The sequence below is a fragment of the Talpa europaea genome (genome assembly GCF_964194135.1).
Source record: "Talpa europaea genome assembly, chromosome: 3".
Classification (NCBI taxonomy): Eukaryota; Metazoa; Chordata; class Mammalia; order Eulipotyphla; family Talpidae; genus Talpa; species Talpa europaea.
Genome location: NC_140069.1, coordinates 843,360 through 863,138, shown reverse-complemented (window position 1 = coordinate 863,138; position 19,779 = coordinate 843,360). Strand labels below are relative to the sequence as shown.

The 19,779-nt window shown below is 72.5% G+C and overlaps 3 protein-coding genes across 3 annotated transcripts; 1 reads left to right on the top strand and 2 right to left on the bottom strand.

Annotated features, from left to right (window-relative positions):
• Window positions 1-4,489: 4,489 nt before the first annotated feature.
• THEM6 (thioesterase superfamily member 6) lies at window positions 4,490-6,101 on the top strand (the record flags this gene model as incomplete). The annotated part of the gene is made up of 2 exons (XM_084230005.1): window positions 4,490-5,026; window positions 5,988-6,101. Exons 1-2 carry the CDS (start codon window positions 4,514-4,516, stop codon window positions 6,099-6,101), a joined length of 627 nt encoding a protein of 208 aa, XP_084086131.1. The 5' UTR covers window positions 4,490-4,513.
• A 3,507-nt stretch (window positions 6,102-9,608) lies between these two features.
• Window positions 9,609-10,484, bottom strand: SLURP1 (secreted LY6/PLAUR domain containing 1; the record flags this gene model as incomplete). Its single annotated transcript, XM_084229684.1, has 3 exons — window positions 9,609-9,808; window positions 10,023-10,142; window positions 10,424-10,484. The coding sequence occupies 3 exons, from the start codon at window positions 10,482-10,484 to the stop codon at window positions 9,609-9,611; spliced, it is 381 nt and encodes a 126-aa protein (XP_084085810.1).
• Window positions 10,485-15,550: 5,066 nt separating this feature from the next.
• LOC311169144 (ly6/PLAUR domain-containing protein 2-like) lies at window positions 15,551-17,070 on the bottom strand (the record flags this gene model as incomplete). Its single annotated transcript, XM_084230884.1, has 3 exons — window positions 15,551-15,818; window positions 16,085-16,204; window positions 17,013-17,070. 3 exons carry the CDS (start codon window positions 17,068-17,070, stop codon window positions 15,613-15,615), a joined length of 384 nt encoding a protein of 127 aa, XP_084087010.1. The 3' UTR covers window positions 15,551-15,612.
• Window positions 17,071-19,779: the final 2,709 nt, after the last annotated feature.

The window sequence follows — 19,779 nt, the reverse complement described above, 5'->3', positions numbered from 1 at the left end:
CCCTGGCCACCGCCCCGCCCCGCCCAGGCCTCGCTGACCCTCCCGGCCTCTGCTCTGGCCATTGCCCCTGGGTGGGCCTGTTTTGTGCAGTGGGCAGAGCAGGAGGCAGGGCCACAGAGCTCACACACCCTGCGGGCCGTCCGGGCCCTCCCCCGGCGGGAGGGTGGCTCCTGCCCGAGCCCGGCCCTCTGCTGCCGCCTCGTGGACACGCGAGCACCTCCCGAACCTGCGTGGCGCTGGCAGGCGGCTGCTGAGAGCATTTTATTGTTCAAATATTTAAGTTTTTCTACTATTTAATAAGTTATGAAATATTTAAAATGCAGTAACTTGTGTCACTATCCGAGCACAGCCCTTTGGGGAGGAACATGAGACAGCGCCAGGCCGGCCACGGCCACGTGCGCAGACCCCAGCGACGCCCAGGCGGACCCCCCCGAGCCTTCGCTCAACAACCCGACACACCCACAGCCTAAAAAGCCTCTGAAAGCGGCAGCTGGACGCCCGGCAGGCGCCTCTCCATGACTCTGTCCACCGAGATGAGCCACTGGCCAGGCAGCCGGCGCGAGGCACCCGCCCCTCAGGACCCGCTGGCACAACCCACCGGCTCAACGAAGAAGCCCCCACAGCTGCACTCCTGCCCAGTGGGGTCAAGTGGGACTCTGCACAGACCAGCCCCCCCACAGTGCCCCCAGCGCCCCACCAGCAGCCCCAACCAGAGCCCCTCAAGCACCTTCTAATGCCCCAGCACCTCCCAATTCCCCCAGCACCTTTCATGCCCCCCACAGTACCCCAGCACTCCCTAATGCCCGCACCAGCACCCCCATGCCCACCCCCACCGCCCCCTAGGATCCCCCAAGCACCCCCCAGCACCCCTGGGTGAGGCAGGAGCTCCCCTGCCGCCCTCTCCTTCAGACGGCCTGGGCCCGGCAGGATGCCTGCAAAGGCTGCGGTGAAGCGGGCGAAGCGCCGTGGGGGGCGGCCCCCCATGCCGGGGCCGGGGGCAGCAACCCCAACACACAAATAGGTGCTCGGCCCAGTCGCAGAGACCCTCTGGCCCACTGGAGGGCGGGGCGGGGTCTGGGCGGCCGTGTGGGTCCCTGGCTGCGGCTGCGGAGGGACAGCGCGGGGGGCCGCAGCCCCAAGCCTCTGAGCTCCAGATGCGGTGGGGAGGGGAGCCCCGCAGCGCGCCCCGCCCCCTCACCCCCTGCCTGTGGCCTGATGACCCCTGTTTGCATATTGGCCACTGCAGGTCCCACATCCCCAGGGAAAATTCAAACGCTGCAGAAGGGCCGGGGACAGGCTGGTCTCCCACAACGCGGGCACCGCCACCTCAGAGCTGCTTCCTGGGTAGCTGTGCCGGCCGCACCCCGCACACAGGGGCCCCGGCTCCCGGAAGCCGTGGGGAGCACAGCAGTGGGGGCGAGGTCCTGCTGACAGATGAGACAGTCGAGGCCCGGGACCCCAGCCTCGACGCGGCCCCAGGCGGCAACGCGGGGACCCGGCAAAGGCACACGCTCTGGGGCCCAGGGCCCCTGGAGGGCTGGGCCTCCCAGCAGGGGCTGGCGAGGACCGTGGCCTGGGGACGGCTCCGCAGCGCCTGTCTCGGGGCGGCCGCCCGGGCTCGCAGACCCACGCGGACCATCCCGGCGAGGCGCTGCCTGCCCGAGGGGACACGACACAGGGTGTGCCCGCGGCGAGGGGCAGGGCAGCGGGGAGCCCACCCGGCCAGGGGGCCCTTCCTCAGGGCATGAGAGCAGAGGCGCGGCTGGCAGGCTCCCCCATCAAAGCCAGCGGGGCGGGGCGGCACAGGAGGCCTCTGCCCCCAGCGCCCAGACCCTCCCCGGGCTGGGGGGCTGTGGCAGCACCAGCTCCCCTTCCCTTCCGCTTGCCCGCAGCGAAGTTCTTGGTCTGACCTTCTGCTTCGGTGGCCCGGCAACGCCCCCCCCCTCGGGGCGCTCGGGCACAAGGGGGCACCCACTCTGTTCCAGGCATTCCAGAAGCCTCGTCCCCCGACTGGAGATGTGGTCTCCCCGCCCCTCCGGACCCCCGCGGTCCCCCTAAGCCGCAGCTCAGAGGCAGCGCGGTCAGGGAGGCCTGGGAGGGCATCGACGCAGGGAGCGGGCCCGGGGGCTGGTGCCTGGCGGAGCCCCCGCGCCGCGCTGGGCCGGGTGGTCACTGCTGGTGCTGGCGGGCTGGGCGCAGGGCAGTGGCCCCAGGGTGCACGGTCAGACGCTCTGGAGGCAGAGACGGCAGGGGTTGCTGGAAAGGGGCTTTCTCTTCCTCTGCCTCCTTGGCCTGCGCTCCCCTGCCCCCGTCCTGCCCCCAGGGTGGCAGTCTGCTTACCTCTTTGGGGCGTCTTGGCAACGCCCCCTAAGCAAGCCACAGAGCTCCCAGCTGCAGCAAGGAGTTGAGCCAGATAGGAGGGCTCAGGGGTCTTGGAGGAAGCAGGCTCCTGGGGGGCTGTGCCAAGGGCCCCTTCTGGCCTCCCTTGCCCATCCTGGAAGGCTCAGAGCTGGGCCCCGCCCACCCACACCACACGGGCTGTGGGGGGGCGGGTGCCCCTCGAGTGGCCCTTCTCTGCCCAGGCTGGCCCAGCACCGCTACAGGCACTCGCCTCCCCGCGCAGCGCACTGGGGGTCTCGTGAGGACACTCCACTCCCACCCTGGCTTGGGCTCACGGCACCCGGGAGAAGCCCGGCCAGGAGAGTGCACACGGGGAAACTGAGGCCGGGAGGGCTGGGTCCCTGGGCCAAGGCAAGCCACCATCTGCTAGAGCGGCCACCCCTTTGCATGGCCCCCGGCTCAGATTCGCAATGGACCGTCCCCAGCTCACACTGCGGACAAGCAGGACCCTGGAGACCCCCACTCTGCACCCCTGCAGGCTACTCCTTCACGGGCGAGGGGTGCAGGCGCTGCGTGGGGACCCTGGAACCAAGACCCTTGGGTGCCTAAGTGCCTGCAAAGAAGCGGCCACAGGATCTGTGAGTCCTCCCCACCCGGCGCTCGGGACGGGGCCTGGACGGAGCCCTCGAGGCCGGGGCTGGCCGCGGGCGGGCCTGGGCGCTCAGGTACTGGGCTTGCATTAGGGCCTCCGTTCCGCTGGGCGGCACCTTGAAGCCTGGACCCCACCACTAGGACTTAGGCTGCCGACCCTGGCCCTGGTTCTGACCCCTGAGGAGCCAGGGGTGCTAGGAGTACCCCCCCATTCAGTGGGCTCAGATACTCCCAGTCCGGGCTGAGGAGGGGCTTCCGGGCCCGGCACCCAGGAGCCTGTGACCTGAGCCGGCGGAGCCCCAGCCTCCACCAGGACGCCGGCTGCCGCTGTGCGGGCCAAGGCCTGCGGAAGGACGGGCTGCCAAGGCGCCGGGCCCTGCGGCACTGGGGCCCGGGAGGGCCTCGCCCTGGGATGTGGCATCGCCCTGGCTCCGGGCCTTGGGGTCCGGCGGGAGACCTCACCTCTGCTTGTGTAGCCTCCCTGAGCCCGGGCTCTGGGGTCCCCTTCCGTCGGGGCTCAGGGAAGCGGGGACCGCGGCCAGGGCACAGGCGGAGCTGCGAGCGCCTGTGTCCCTCCCGGGGGACTGGACCGCGGGGTGCCCGGCGGACGCGGGCGCCTCATCCTGGGCGCCGGCCCGCCCAGGGGACAGAGGACGCGGCCCCGGCCCGGGCAGGCACCAGCGCGGGCAGAGGGCAGCGCGCGCGGGTCCCTGGGGCCCAGGGCCTCCTAGGGCAGCGCGGCCGCCCCGTGGGCATGAGCGCCCGGCCCGGGGGCGCCCAAGCGCCGGCAGCGCCACGCGGCCCGCAGGCAAAGGACTCGGCCTCTGGCCTGACGGCACCAGGGGCCCCGCCCCACAGGGGCTGTGGACGCGGGTGCGGGGTGCGGGAGCCCCTCCTTTGAGGGGGCGAGACCCCCGCCCCTGGGGCCGGCCGTTGCCCGCGCCGCAGCCCCAGCCCCCCCCCCCCCCGCGGGCGGCCGGTCTCCGCGCGCCCCAGAGGCTCCCCGCGGAGGGCGGGCGGGCCCGGCCGGCGCCCCAAGGGCGGCGCGCGCTGCTGAGTCACGCGGCCGCTGCGCTCCCCTCCGGGGCGGGGCGGCGGGAGGCGCGCGCAGGCCCGGCCGGGGCGTCCGGGGCGTCCGGGGCGCCCCCCCGCCCGCGCCCTGCCGCCTCCGGCCGGGGAGGGCCGGCCCCCCGCGCGGCCTCGGGCAGGGGCGCCGGGTCCGCGGCCGCGGGGCGCTCGCGCGGGGGGGGCGCCCGCCGGAGGCCGCTGCGGCGCCGCGGGGAGCGAGAGCGCGCGGGGCGGGGCGGGGCGGGGCCGGGCGGCGCGGGGCGCACCACCGGGCGCGGGGGGCGCGGGGGGCGCGGCCTCCGCCGTCCCCCCTCGCCGGCCGCGCCGGGTGGTTCGCTCCGGCCGCGCGGCGCTCCCGGCTCCCGGCTCCCGGCTCCCCGGCCGCGGGCAGCGCGGGCACAGGCGCCGCGGCACCGGCCGGCACAGCGCAGCGGCCCGCGCTCCCGGCGCCGCCATGCTGGGGCTGCTCGCGGCGCTGCTGGCGCTGGCGCTCGCCTACTTCGCGGGGCTGGACGGCTGGTACCTGGCGCGCGTGCCCTGCGCCGTGCTGCGCGCGCGCCTGCTGCAGCCGCGCGTCCGCGACCTGCTGGCCGAGCAGCGCCACGCGGGCCGCGTGCTGCCCTCGGACCTGGACCTGCTGCTGCACATGAACAACGCGCGCTACCTGCGCGAGGCCGACGTGGCGCGCGCCGCGCACCTGGCCCGCTGCGGGGTGCTGGGGGCGCTGCGCGCGCTGGGGGCGCACGCCGTGCTGGCCGCCTCGTGCGCGCGCTACCGCCGCTCGCTGCGCCTCTTCGAGCCCTTCGAGGTGCGCACCCGCCTGCTGGGCTGGGACGCCCGCGCCTTCTACCTGGAGGCGCGCTTCGTCAGCCTGCGCGACGGCTTCGTGTGCGCGCTGCTGCGCTCCCGCCAGCACGTGCTGGGCGCCTCCCCGGAGCGCGTCGTGCAGCACCTGTGCAAACGCAGGGTGAGCGCCCCCCGCCCCCCGCCCCGCGCCCCGCGCCCCGCGCCCCCCGCCCCCCGCGGCCCCGGGACGCGCCCCCGCCCCGCGGGAACGGCCCGCCTGGGTGGCCCCGCGATCGCTCCCGCCCTTTGCCGCGCAGCCAGGGCCTCCTTCTCGGAGGCTGCTCTCCCGGGGTGCCGGGACTCCCCCCAGCAACCGCCCAGAGCGGGTCCGCACCGCCGCCGCCCCCTGCCGCCTCTTAACTGGGCGCGGCAAGACCCGCAGAGCCCCCCTGTCCCCGCTCCCGCGCGAGGTGGGGGTCCGCGGACCGGAGACGCCCTCTCTGTTCGCCAGCTCAGAGCCGAGACTGGGTGCCCTCGCCGGGCTTGGGGGAAGGAGCCGGAGAGCGCAGCCTTCTTCGCGTTCCCAGCTGGCCCTGGCCTCAGGGCGCCCCCAGGGCCTGCTCCCCGCACAGGGAGCCCCAGGGAGCCCTGCGGCCTGGCAACGGGCCCCACGGTGGCCGGCGCGCCTCTGCACCACGGTTGCCAGGGCCGGCTCCTGCACACTCGCCGGTACCTCTGTGCCCAGCCAGGCCTGCCCCACCCCAGGTGCCTCAGCCTCGAGTGGGCGCCCCAGCTGCAGGGACACGGCTTGCCTCGTGGTGGGGGGCCAGCCCAACGCCAGTCAGAGGAGGGGCACGGACTTGGGGAGCGCTGTGAGCAGCCGGCCGCGCTGCCCCCAGTCCTGTCTCCCCAGCCTGCTCAGGGTCCCCCGCCCTGTGGGCACAGGGGTGCTCTGCGTGTCTGTGCGCGGCCGGGAAGCAGAGGGGGCAGAGGGGGGCCGTCGGGCGCGGCCGACCACCCAGGCTTGGCTTCATGGCTGCCGGGGGTGGGGGCAGGCAGGCTGGAGGGGCCGATGGGCCGGTGGCTGTGCCCTCGCCACTCTGGGATAGGTCACCTATGGGGTCTCGCACCCTCCCCTGCAGGTGGAGCCCCCCGAGCTGCCCGAGGACCTGCGGCACTGGATCGCCTACAACGAGGCCAGCAGCCAGCTGCTCCGGGCTGAAAGCGGGCTCGGTGAGGCCCCCAAGGACCAGTGACCGCCCGCCGTGCCGGCCGCCGGGGACAGAGCAGAACGGGCCGGCCCGGCTGGGACCAGCCCCGCCCAGCCCCTCACACAGTCAGGCCCTGCTCCCTGCACCCCGCTCCGCACCGCCGCACGCTGGCAGAGATGGGGTGACCAGGCGGCCCAGCTCTGCCCTCAGGGTGGAGACGAAGGTGGCGTGGGAGGCCCAGCCTCCACTGCCGGCCGAGCCCTGGGGGCAGAGCAGGGTGGGGTGTGCCCAGGGTGGGGTCTGTGCCCCAAGATGACGAGCTTTCAAGGGTTCCAATGTCTTTTTAAGGCCATTTCCTCTGTGGAGGAGGAGGGGGCAGGCCCCAGGTGAATCTGGGGGGGTCTTAGCTGAGCCTGGAGGGTGTAGAGGGCCAGAGCAGGGGCACCTGGGGAGCCAGGGAGTCTCCCATCGCCCTGGTGTGTCCCTGCTCAGGCAGAGATGGGGCCGTGACCGGGCTTCCTCCAGGGTGCCCTCTGCACCTTGCCCGTCCACACCCCGGTGCCCGGGTGCCAGCTGTGTGACAGGCTGCCCTGCCGCGCCCCCCACACACACACACAGGCTCAGTCGCTGGTCCTTGCCTTGGCACAGCCCTCACTAGACCTTCGCTCCTGCCCTCCTCTGGGTGGGGGGAGCTCCGGGGACAGCTGGGAGCCGGCCCAGAGCACCCAGGACCTCGGCCCCTGGCTGGTGGGGATGCTGGGGTGCAGGGCCCTGGGGGGGGGCTGCTTGCCTGCATGTGGCTGCTAGGGCACCAAGCCCACCTGCCTGGGCCGGCCCCACCGCCCAGCACCGCCCCGTGCCTGTCGGCCAGACCCTCGAGCTGGAGCGGAGCCCGCGCCCACCCCCCGCCCGCCCCGCGCTGTCTCTGCCTTACACGGGAAGCTGCAGTGTCTGTCTCGTGTGAAGACAGCCCGAATTAAAGGGCCTTACGTGGAGCGTGAGACCACCTCATTTCTGCAGGCCTGGCCCCCCGCGGCCGCTCACCAGGGTGTCTGGCGTGGGGCTGTCCGCCCAGGCCTGCTGGGTGCTGTGAATTAGGGGCCCGGCTGGCAGGCAGGACGCGCCCCTGTTCCGCAGAGCAGGGGAGTGCCCGGACCCACCTGTGGAGACCCGCCCGGTTTCCTTTCGCACCGGCCCGCCCCAGGCCCCGGGGGATCGGCAGCCCGGTGGCAGGCTAGGGTGCGGGCAGAGGTCAGCGGGCAGGTCTCTCCCCCTCCCTGGGGCTGCCCAGGTTGCCCCTCACACCTGTCCGGAGTAGGTGGCCCTCGAGGGCCAGTGGACACAGGCAGGTCTGTCTCACCTGAGAGGCGTCCACACAGGTCCCCTGGGAGGGGGGACAGGATGCAGGGAAGGAGCGGCCAGGGACCACCCCACCGAGGGTCGCAGCGGGTGTCAGTCTTGCCGGCCCACGACAGGGCCCTGGTGGGACTGCAGAGGGACACAGGCTCGCCCAGGATCGGGGTCAGCCCGTGGCCCCAAGTGGCCGGTGGAAGCAGAAGTAGGGTGGCATCTGGGGAGGCAGATGGGGGCCCTGGGCCGCCCTGCTTGGCACCACGTGTGTGGGGCAGGGTGTCTGGGCCAAAGGGGGCTGTTCCTGGCGGCATCCAAGGGGGACACCCAGCCGGTAGGAGAGGGAGGCGGGACGGCCAGTGGGGGGTGGAGACTGAACGGGCTCCAGGCAGGGCGGGCTCCCCCGTCCGTGAGTTGGCGGCTGGACAGAGGCTTTGGAAGTGCACCTGTGCTCCGCCCTCCAGTGGGGCCCCCTCGGGTCCCCGCACTGGCCACTGTGGGGTCCACGTGAGTGGACACTCTCAGCCCGGTCCCTCCTGGCCGGCCCAGGATTTCGCCGTGGCCACGCAGGGCCGACGTCCACAGTGCCTGAGGCGTCCTGGCTGCCAGGTGTGGGCTGACCCCACTTCTGGGCAGCTGGACTCGGGCAAATTCTAGGGTCTCAGTGGTGGGCGGGGCCTGCCTGCTGGACCTGCGCGTGGAGGCCCTGGTGCCTGTCTCTGGCTGTCAGGGGTGGGTGCCTTGGTGGGAGGCCCACAGCCCCCACCTATGAGATGGGGACGTGCAGGGCCACACTGGGTGAGCAGCTGGGGTTGGGCGCCTAGTACCTCCCGGCAGGCAGAGGCCGCACCTGCCTGTTGGGGGACATGCTGGAGGCCCCAGAGCAGTAGCCCTGTGGCTTCCATCACCTTTCCTGGGTTTTAACATGTAGGATGGTCACGCGGGCCCGGTCGCCCTAGATGGGCATTTCTCTTCGGCCCCACCTCCGGAGGGCGGCCGAGCATCCGGCGCTCCCGCTCCCAAGGTCCAGCCCGGTTGGGGATGCGCGCAGGAGGCAGCCCACAGGGGAGGTCCGCGGGCTCCCTCTGCTGGCCGCCCTGGCGCAGTGCCCGGCCCAGGCACGGCCCGCCCGCCTCCTGCGCCTGGGTGGAGGCTGGGCCGGCGCTCACCGGGGTGCTGAGGCCCGGTCGCGCTGTCACGAGACATGCCCACGGGGAGGCAGTGGTCCTGGCCCCACGTGCATGGCCCCGGAGGGCTCCCCGCAAGTCCCACAGCTCAGGGGACTGGCTCATGGCCTGGGCGCGGCCTAAAGGAGGCCATCCCGCAGCAGCCTCAGAGGGGAGCGGCGCCCCTGTGCACCTGCCGGGCCCAGGAGCAGCACCCCCACTCCAGGGGCAGTGGCGTCAGCAGGACCCAGTTCAGGCCAGGATGACTCATGAGGCCTTGGGATGCAGACGGAGCTGCTGAGAGCGCAGAACACGCGCAGTGGGGGCCGGGGTATGGGCCTGGGGTGGCGCACAGCCGCCCCTGTGCTGGGCGCTGCCCGCCTCCACCTGGGGCTGTGGGACCAGAAAGCCACTGGGCAGGACCTGGAGCCCCACAGGGTCCAGAGGGCCCCCTGGGGACTCTGCTGCCCATTGGCTGGCACCGGCCACCAGCCACTGCAGGTCCAGCCTGCGAGGAGCCCAGTGCTAGTCCAGGGCCCGGATGAGCTGGCATCCTCAGTGCTCGTGTGCAATAGTCCCCGCTCCGCTGTCCCCAGGGGGAGGACGCATAGCAGGCCTCTGGTCAGCGGCGTGCAGGCACCAGCCGGACAGATGCACCCACACTGGGGCAGTGTGGCCTACGCCTCTCGCCCCGTCCCTGGCTGGGAACCAGACCCCAGACTTCCCTCCCACCCTGGGGGGTGCCTTCAGCACCCCCTGGCAGCATTTCCTGGGCTGGGGCCCCACCTGGCCTGGGAGTCTTCCCCTGCCTCTGCTCCCGGTCTGTGGAATGAGACTCAGGCCAGACATGCTTCTCCGGTGGCGGTTCTGGGGGTGCTCGGTGCCAGAGTAAGAGGGGACCTGCACCCTAGGCAGATTTATTTTCTCCACATTTGGGGGACAGAGGCAGGGAGCACCCAGAGCTGTCCTCTCCCCTGGGTTCCCACGAGTGGCCTGGCCAAGGGGTGTGTGGGCACAGGCGGGCACAGGCAGGCCTTCAGGGAAAGAGGTGGCCCAGCAGCATGGCCCCCAGCGTGGCCAGGGCTGCGGCGCCCAGCCCAGCGGCCCCCACGGAGTTACAGAGGTCCTGGAAGCAGCAGTGGATGAGGTGGGCGTCCCCAATGCTGTCGGGGTCGGTGGCCATGCAGGAGCTGGCACAGGACCGGGTTACCAGGGGGCTCTGATTGAAGGGGTATTCTGCGGGCAGGGGCTGGTGTCAGAGGCCATGCCCACTCACCAGTGCCCACTGCCTCTGCCCACCCGCCCCGCACCCCGGGGACTCTGGGAAGCCCACCAGGCCCTTTTGGGTGTCCGTGGTGGGGCCCTGAGATGGTGTCCAGAGCCACAGGGCCCGCAGCCCTCAGGGCGAGCCCGGCCCCAGCGCGCGCCCCAGGCCCCCAGGCGCCCTCACCCGCCTGGCCCATCACCAGCGTGGTCCTGCAGGCCGTGTGCTCAGGCGTGCAGCGGGTGACGTTGGTGCAGGAGGAGATGGAGGTGGGCTGCTCACACGTGAAGCACCTGAAGGCCACACCTGGGCAGGCGGGCGGCACCTGTCACAGCCCAGCCCCAGGGCTTCTCCCCAGAGACCCTCGGCGCCCAGCCTGCCTGCAGGTGGGCCCCGCACCCTCCCGCTCCCCAGCCGCTGCGCTGCCCCAGGGACGGGTACCTGGCCCTGCCCCAGGGCCACGCGGCTCTGGGACCCAGGAGGCTCATCCAGGGTGAGGGGTGCACCCGAGGGGGCTAAGGAGGCCAGGACTCCCCCTCCCCTCCCCTCGGCGGCGGCGGCCACGTCCAGAGACACGCCCCACTCACCTGGGCGCAGTCCGGCGGCCGCAGCGAGCAGCAGCAGCAGCAGCGCCCCGAGAGCCGCCATCCTCCGTGCACCCCGCGCCTCCTGGGGATTTATGCCGCTGGGGCGTGCCGGAGCCGGTGAGTCAGTAGGGTGTCTCAGGGCGGGGGCGGGAGGGCCTCGAGCCAGACCCCCGCACGCCCTCTGCCCACGGCCGCCTCTGCGGGCCCGCACCCCTGCCGCGGGGGTGGCCTGGCCGAGACGCCCTCCCCCCGCTCCCGAGCCTGGCCTGCCCTCGGGTCCCCCGCCGTGCCCCTGCAGCCTGGCCTGGCCCCGGAGTGGGAGCCACCCAGGGCCACGCCCTCTCTGGCCTGGACTCAGGACCCCCCTAACCCAACCGGGGCACTGGCCTCCTCATGCCCCCATGTGCTCCGCCTGCACCTGCTTGATGGGGTGCACGGCACAGGCCCCAGGTGGGGGGTCAGAGGACGGGGCCAGTGCGGGGGCTCCAGGTGAGGGTGGCCTGGGCCCCCGGGGCCCTCTCGGGTGGCGGGTGTGGGGTGTGGGCTGCCCCACCGCTGCCAACCCTGCCCACGCACGGTCACGAGCCCAGCACGAGCCTCGAGCTGAGGCCCCAGACGGCCTGCCGGACAGACCTCGCCACTGCCTGCCGCCGGCCCCCCCCCTTGCGTCCCAACCCTGCCGCGGCCTCTCGGGCGCCCTCTGTGGCCCCCCTCCGCTTTCCCTGTCTCCTGATGCCTCGCGGGCAGCCGTGGGGGGGGGCAGGTGGAAGGAGGGGTGCCCCATATGGGGCGGAAGGCGGCCGCGCCGGAGCTGGGCTGCACCAGAGCTGAGTTTCGGTCACTCAGCCTGGGTGACACCCCGTCACTCACGCTCGGTTTCCTGTTCTCGGGACGAGACCAGGGACCCGGCAGCTTCGAGGGCAGAGTGGCATGGCCTGGCGCCAAGGCGAGCTGGTGGGACGGGGGTGGGGGGGCAGGAGGACCAGAGGCGTCGCTCCCCGGGGAGCGGCTGTTGTCACTGCAAACCACCCTGGGCCGGCCCTGCTTGAGGGGCCGGGATGTCGGGTTCTGGAGCCTGACGACCCAGCCGGCCTGCACCGCCCGGCCGGCCCAGAGCGGCTTCCCGGGAAGCGGCTGCCAGAGGCAGTGATGAGCGTCGCCGTGGGGGCGGGAGCCCCGCGTGGCGCTGGGGAGCAGGGCTGGTCTGCGCCAGGCCTTGGGACGGGGCTCTCGCCTGGAAGGGGAGGGAGACCCGGGAAGTGGAGCTGGCGGGGGGGGGGGGTGCTCGCGGGGGTCGTGGCCATAAGGGCGGCACACGGCTCCCGTGGACAGCGACGCCAGGCCATCCCCAGCTGGCACCCCACGGGCCCACCAGTGGAGGAGGGGGTGCTGTGGCCAGGGCTCAGGCCCGCCTGGGCAGGGCAGGGTTTATGCCCCGGTCAAGTGGTGCCGCCCGCTTCCTCGTTGGGAACCCTGCCCTCCCTGCCCGCTGGCCCAGGTGGAACTGGGAGGCCGGGCGGGCCTGTGGCCACAGGGGCAGCCTGAGCCCCTGAGTCTCTGCCCGGGGCGAGCCGGCAGCATGGCGGCCCGGGCGGGCTGGCCGGGCCCTGCCTCCGGTCTGTGGGTCGGGATGACAACTGCTCCCGGCCCTCGGGGCCGACGCCCACGCGTGGGGAAAGATGGCCCCGTCCCGCCCAGTGTGCCCGCTGACTCTCCGCCGAATCCCGCCTTCCGCCAGGTCGGCCCCCATGTCCATCCCCCGGGGCCGCCGCCAGCCTCCCTCCCCCAGCCCTCCCTCCACCTGCCGCCCCAGGGAGCTGGCCAAGCGCAGCCCCTGCTCCGCTGCCTCCAGGGTGTGGTCAGAGCCTGCCACCCCCGCCCTCGGGTCTGAGGCCTGCCCTGCCTGGCTGGGCCGGGCCTGCTGGACCACCAGCTGTTCATCCCTCTTAGAATCCCCTGCCCACAGCCCAGGCCCGGCCGTGCAGGCTGCCGAACAGTGTCTGCTGGGGGACGGATGGACAGACGGTCGGGCGAACTCGTGGCTGGGTGGTTAGGGGGTGGGGGGTGGGGGGTGGGGGGTGGCTGGCGTGCCGGGACTGAAGGTGGAGGCTTGATGGGTTGGCTTCTCCCAAGGAGACCGGGGGTGCCGCCGGCAGCCTAGACTCCGTCTTGCACTCTGGCTGACTCTGTCCCAGAGCACAGATGTCCTTGCGGCCTCTCTGGCAGACCTCAGCCCGGGCTTGGCTAGCCGGGGTGGGGTGCTCACCCCTGGCAGGGCAGCCCCTCCCTCCCAGGAGCTCAGATTTGCCCCGTGACCCCCCGCCCCGTGCTGTGGTCCCAGCCTGGAGGAGGCCATGGACCCAGCCGCACCTCCGGGTGAGTGGGCAGCTAAACAGGGCCTCCAGGGGCCAGCTGCTGGCCCCACAGAGGGCTGGAGTGGGGAGAGCAGGAGCAGGGAGGGGGGAAGCAGGTGCTGCACCCCAGAGAAGGCAGGGTGGCAGCTCAGACGAGGCGGGGCGGCCCTGGCGTCCTGGACAGGGCGGAGGCAGGTGGCACCTGTCAATGCACCACCTAGTCTGTAGGATCACCGCCCCCTCCCCCGGGGTGCCCCTCCTACCCTGCACCTCAGGAACACCCGCCCCACAGCGACGCCTGCCCAGGGCACCGGTCCCTCCCACAGCCAGTGCGGGCCTCCGGGTCGTCTGCTCTGTCCAGGCCTGGCCAGCAGCCTCGAGCCCTCTCTTCTCATGAAGGACGCCCCTGCCCTGAGGACCTGCCCCGGGCCCAGGGAGCAAGCAGCCAGGGGGCAGAGCGGGCGGTGTGCTGAGGATGGCTGCGGGGGCTGCCCCAAGCTGCAGGGAGCTCTGCCCTGCACCGGCCTCCTGGGCCTGCTGGGGTTTCCAGAGTCTGCGCCCCGCTGGGCACTGAGCCGGGGGCCCGCGGTGGAGAGCTGTGGGCGAGGAGCGGGCGGCCGCACCTCCTTCCCTGCCAGTGTCCCGCGGCCGCGCTCCGCATGGCCGGCAGAGCCCGCCCCCGGCAGGCGCGGAGCCCCCTCTGCCCGGAGGAGATGACCCGGAGGCCGCACTGGCCTCCGGGAGGGACCGCGTGCCCAGGGCAGGCACGCCGCAGGCAGGCGCTCCTCAGGTACGGGCGGGAGGGCGGTGCTCTCGCAGAGAAGGTGGCGACGCTGGGCAGGTGCCACCGCCGCCGTGTTGGGAGGGGCTCCCCGAGGCCCGCGGCCACCGGCAGACTCGCAGGCGGCTGGCTCCAGTGCGGGCCTGACCGCTGCCCAAGGCCCTGCCGGGTGTGGCCAGCGGCTTCACACCTTTACGGCTGGTGGGCGTCAGACCGCGGGCCCCGGGTCTGCGGAGCTGGACACAATGTGCCGGCAGGACCTGGGGCTCCCGGGCGCTGCTGCCTCCGGCGAGGCCGGGCCCCAGGCCGGTGGGGGGCCTTCCTGCGTGGTCTGTGGGGCCCAGCTGGGTAAACAGCATCAGGCGTCAGGCCGGCCGGGGCAGCCTAGGCACTGCCTCCCACTCCGCTCCGCGGGCAGCTTGGAATGTTCTGGGCTGGTCATTTGGGGCGGGGGGATGGGAAGGGGAGCTGGCTGCAAGGGGCAGAGCCGGCTGAATCAGGGTCCTCTTTCAGCCAAAAGCTGGGCCAGCGGCCCCTTCCTCCTGCTGTGGCGCATCCCGGCCCGGGCAGCACCCCCTCAGGGCGGCCCTGGAACTCCACAGCCCCTGCCCGGCTCCTGCAGGACCGCCAGCCCCATGTGCCAGGACCTGTCCCGGCCGGAGCTGGGGCCCAGGCCGAGTGCCCTGCCCGGCCCTCCCTGGGCAGAGCAGGCTGGCAGACGTGTCCTTTGCCCTTGGGGTGCAGGAATCAATGGCCGGGCTCTGCCCTGCACCCCCAGACTTCCCATTTCTCAGACAAGCCAGGGTGTGCCAGCAGGATACCCTAGGAGAGAGAGGCCCCATCGTGGTCTGAGAGGCTGGGGGGTCACCCCAGGAAGGGACCTGCCGGAGGACTCGACAGGGAGGACACTCGGGGCAGGGCCGGTCTCCACAAAGGGCTCCACGGCGAGGGAGGTGAGGTCAGGGACTTCTAAAGCCTGGACTGGGGGCTGTGCTGGACCAGGAGCAGGGCCCCTCCCACCACTGTCCTCGCTTATGCAGCGGCCCTGGCCTGACCGCAGACTGAACCCCGACCCTTGGTTCCAGGCTAAGCCCTGCTCCTGGCTGTACTCGGCCCTGACGCGTCGCAGATAAAGCCCTGGCACTGGCCGCAGGCTGAGCCCTGGGCCTGGGCACAGACTGGCCGGGTCCTGACATGGGCTGAGCCCTGAGCCTGCTCAGAGGCGGGTGGCCTTCTGTGTGGGGTGTAGGTGCAGGCGGCTGTGCTCCTGGGGGTGGGTGTACATGAGTGTTGGGTGGGGGGGTCTCCACCCAGACTCTGAGCTTAGTGACCCCCCCATGCTCCTCACTTCTGTGGAGGACGCGGGGGTCCAGGTGAGAATGAGCGGATGGCCAAGCTGTGTCTCCCTTGACAGAGTCACCGTCCCGGCTGGACAGCGCTCGAATGTCCTCCCAGGGCCTGCGGTGCTGGAGTCAGCCCTCGGGTGGCCTCAGGCCCCACATGGTGGCCATGCTGTGTGCCCAGTCTGGGCAGACACACGGGCAGGCTCAGGCCGGGGCAGGTCACCGCGCAGAGGCCCTGACCCCAGAGCAGGCCCGGCCAGGAGCGGCTCACTCTGCTCCCAAGGCTCGGAGTCCCCCGGGGCACTCACCTGGGCCCTCGGCCAGGCAGAGTCAGGTCCTGACCCCCCTCACCCCATCCCAGTGTGTCTGGCTGACCTGTGGCTCCCGGCCTGGGGGCCGTCCTCGTTGGCCATGCCACAGGGACAGTTGGACAACAAGTGGGTGTCGGGGGAGAAGTGGAGAGGAGGCCAGTGGGCAGAGGCCATCGGAGACAGGGGCCGGCCCCCGGGGCTGGCCGCCTGAGGCCATGTGGCTAACAGCGAGAGAGCTGGGACGTGCTGGCAGCGGAGCCAGAGCTCCTGACCCCAGTGCGGGACTGGCCCGTGGCCGGCGGCACCAGAGAGGGACGCAGGAGGCCTGGTACTGGCAGCTGGGTTTCTTGTAGGGCACTTAGAGGGGCAGCTGGGGCAGGATGGGGTGGGGGGGTGGGGGTCAGAGTCCAAGGCCCAGGAGGGGACTCAGCACCAGGGCGAGGGCCAGGCTGTGGGGGCCGCGCGGGGTGGGTGCCCCGTCCACGTTGCACAGGTCGGTGTTGCAGCAGGACACGGGCCGGGTCTGGCCGATGCCGTCCACGTCCGACGGCTGGCACTTGCTGGCGCAGGACTTTGTCACCGTGGAGTCCCCGAGGAAGGGGTAGACTGCGGGCCGGACACCAGCGGTCAGGGGGCCGGGCCCTCTGGGGTAGCCCCTCCCTCTCTCACGGCAGTGGCTGTGGCACCATGGCGACCCGAGGGGAAGTGCTGCCCCTGGCAACAGCGAGCCCTCGGGGCCACCTCTGCCAGCCACGCCCAGGAGGGACGGCTACCCGCAGGGCTGCGGCAGCCGGCGCCCCAGCCGCCTGGCTTGTGGCTGCAGGCGTGTGGGAGCCTGCCCGGCCCCCGCCCGCCACCCCGCACCCACTGACCGATCTCCAGGGAGTAGAGCGTGGTCTTGCACATGGTGTCGTTGGCCCCGCAGGCGGCGATGGCAATGCAGCTGGACACGCTGGTGGGCTCCTGGCAGGTGTAGCACCTCAGGGCCCCCGCTGGGTGACAGGCAGCCAGTGTGAGGCGGGAGACCCGTAGAGCCCCGTCCTGGGCCCAGCTGGGGCCCCCCACCCTCCAGCCCAGCCCCATAAGCTGCAGGGTCCGGGAGCCAGGTGTGCCCAGGGGGAGATGGGCTCAGCCCGGGCCCCCAGGAAGTGAGGGTGGGGGGCGGGAGCCCAGCACAGCAACTCTCGAAGTGCAGGTCACTCCCCACTGGCAAACTGCAGGACCCAAAGGGCTCTACTGAGGTTCGGGATCAGGCAACTGTGGGGCACAGGGGCGGCCAGGCTGGGCCCAGTGTGTCCGCGGGGCCGGCTCCGCAGAGGGGCGCCCCAGCCAGCAGGGCCCAGCAAGCAGAGGGCCGGTCCAGGCTGCCTCCCCCCTCCAGCTCCAGAACCCCCACGGCCCGCCTCCGGCACCCACCCCACGGCCCCCCAGCTGGCCAAGCAGCCAGGCCAGACCAGGCCACAGGCCCCACTGTCCCTGCTGTGGGGCTCTGAGGCCGGCCTCAGTTTCCCTGCAAGGGAAGGGGCAGGGCGATGCTGAGGCCCTGGGACGGCCCCCGTGGGGTCGGGAGGCTCAGGCCGCATCCCCATGGCGGGGGGGCCCGGTGAGGGCATCACCCGCAGGACCCAGGTCTGGCTGGCTCCCAGCCCCGGGCTGGCTTCTCCCCCTGGCGTGGGCCGCAGCGCCCCGGCCACCCCGGTGCCTGGCCCGCCCCGCCCCCCCTCGCCCCTCTCTCCCCCACCCGGCTTGGGGCCTCCCTGCCCTCCTCCCTCCCTCTGTCCCGGCTGGCAGGGCTCTCACCGCGCTCGCCGCAGGCCGCCAGCCCCAGCAGCAGCAGCAGCAGCCAGGCCCCCCGCATGTCCGCTCCGCGCTGGCCGTCGGCTACTGGAAGGGACGGCAGACGCGGGTGCAGCTGCCTGACCGGTGGGCCGAGCAGATTAGTGGGATCGGGTTCCCTGGGTGGGGAGACCCACCCTGCCCGCCGGCCCCTCCCGTGGCCACCTGGACGCCCCAAACCTCGTGGGCACCCCGCCCCACCCCGCCCTGTGCCTTTCCTCATTCCTCCACCTCCCACCGCGGGGCCCTGACCTGCTCCTCCAGACCCTGTCGCTTTGGGGGTCCACCTCTGGGGCTCGTGGCCTGGGGGTCTCCTTCTCCCTCCTCCCCTCCTTGGGGACCCCGCCTCTGTGCCCCAGGGGAAGGCTCCCCAGAGGGCCTGGAGTACAAGGAAGAGGGCGGGGACTGTCCCCCGACTCCTGGCGGCAGCACCCCTCCTCCTGGGCCCCACGGGGACCTTCGGGGCCCATTCCCTGGGCAGTGGCTCTGGCTCCCCCAGGCCTGGCACCAGCTCCTGTGGGGGTCGCACAGGGCACCGGGCCAGGGACACCTCCGCCCGGACACAGCCCCAGTGTGCTGAGAGGATTAAGGAGACAAAGCAGGAAAGTCCCTGCCAGGGGGAGAGGCCCCTCCCGACCTCCAAGCCCAGGCTGACCTCTGGGGACAGCGCACCTCCCCCCAACACACACATCACACGCCACACACATCATGCCACACACACGCCACATGCCACACCCCCCCACACATCACACACACACCCCATACCATACCACACACACACCACACACAGATGCACACCTGGACACACATGCACTCCAGGGTCCCTGCACTTCAGTCTCCCCGGTGTGCCCACGCCACCCTCTGCAGCCAGATCCCACCCCCGGGGGCTTGGGGTGGGAGAGGACTGGCCCTAGTGGGTCTAGCCCCTTCCTGCGGATGCACCCCCCACCTCCCCGCCTCTCCCCTCAGGGCCCTGACCCCCGGTGCCCTCGGCCCTGCCTGCCGTGGGCGTGGTCAGTGTGGGTGCGCCCTGCCCCCTCCCCAGGCTGCTCCGTGATCCTGGGCGGGTGGGCTCTCCATGCCAGCCGCCAGCTGGGGGACACGGCCTCTCAGCCCCCCCTCCTCACCGCGCCTGGAAGGGGCGCACCCGGGGGGCTTGGCACGCAGCGACCAGCAGGCCGTGGAGCCCTGGAGCGGGCCTCCCCGCTGCCCTCCGCCCGTGCCCTCCTGGCCGCCGGCGCGCGGGTAACTGGATTAGCCACGGCGGCACACCCGGCGCGTCCCGTGGCCAGCCCAATTCCTGAGCCGTGTCAGCATCGCTCCCGGGGGCCCGGCCGCGGGTCTCGGCACACCCGGCCCCAGGCCGCGGCTCCGGCAGCCGTCCACCCCACCCAGGACACCAGGCTGGCCCAGCATGCCCGGTCCAGCCCCGGCTCAGGGCCCAGGAATGTGCCCGGTCGGGGCCTGGGCGTCGCTGCTGAGAGGCCCGCGCGCTCCCTCCGCACCACACACGCCGACGGGTCGTCCCCTTCCAGGACCCCCAGGCCGGGCTGGCGATCAGGGGCGGGGCTGGGGGGCTCGGAAGCAACCAGGTCTGGGCTCGGGGTGACCAGGGGTGGGGCTGGGGGGTGGCAGGGTCGGGGTGACCAGGATGGGGGCTCGGGGATGAGTCCTCCTTTCCTGCTCCCGCCCCGGACGGGGCGTGTCCCCCGCGGTCAAGGATGTGTCTCAGGCTGGACCGAGTCTTATTTTTCTGTTTTTTCTCTCACTTCTCACTCTACCCCACCCTGTCTCTGCAGACTTGGAGGGTTTCGGGTACACGCCCGGCCGTGCCACCCTCCTCGGTCTGTCGGAGGAACCCCCACAGAAGCTGCCTCCAGCCCCAAAGCCACTGCTCCCGAGGCCGAGTGGCCTCGCCATGTGCACCGAGGCCCCAGAGTGACCTGTCCTCCACCGCCGCCGTAGCCCCCGAGAGCCCGGTTCAGTTTTAAAGAATCTTCCCTTTGACATTGAAATCGCTGCTTCTCTGGGGCTGTCCTCGAGGTGACGCCGGCAGGGGCAGCGGCGTGGACGGTCCCCGCCGTGGCAGTCAGCAGCGGCTCTGGGCCTCTGCCCCGCCTTGCCCAGGATGGGCTGCAGCCTGCCCCGACCGACCGCTCTGCCTCCGGGCCTTCAGGCTGGGTCACCCTGCTGGAGCCCCGCTGGGCGCCTGGCGATGCGGGGCTGTCCCTGCCTCCTGCACTGAGTCCCCGCCAGGCCAGGGGTGGGGGCTGTGCTCCCTCTCATGGGGGCTGAGCCCAGGTCTGGGCTGTGGGTGGGAGGGGGGAGTGGGGGAGGGGAGGGAGAAAGAGGGGGGTGAGCAGGGAGGGAGCAGCTCCTGATGCTTGGCCTGTGCAAGCCCAGGCACCCCCAGGGGTCATCACCACAGACCTTTGCCAGGGGGATCCCTAGCAGGGGCCAGCTGGGTGGGGGCAGGAAGGGCAGGAAGCAGCAGGTAGGGCCCATGGGCGCGTTGGGGAGCAGGAGCTCCGTGCAGGGAGCCAGACCCCAGGCCCGGGAGGGGCCGGCTGGCTGGGGGAGCTGCACCTGAACGGCTCACGGGGCGTGTGCAAGCGTGTGCCCATGCATGCACGCGTGGCAGCGCCTTGGAAAGGGGCAGTGTGGCTCATAGACCCCCGCCCGCCCTGCCCCCCCACTCGCCACGTGTTCTCTCTGCTCCTGCGGGCACAGT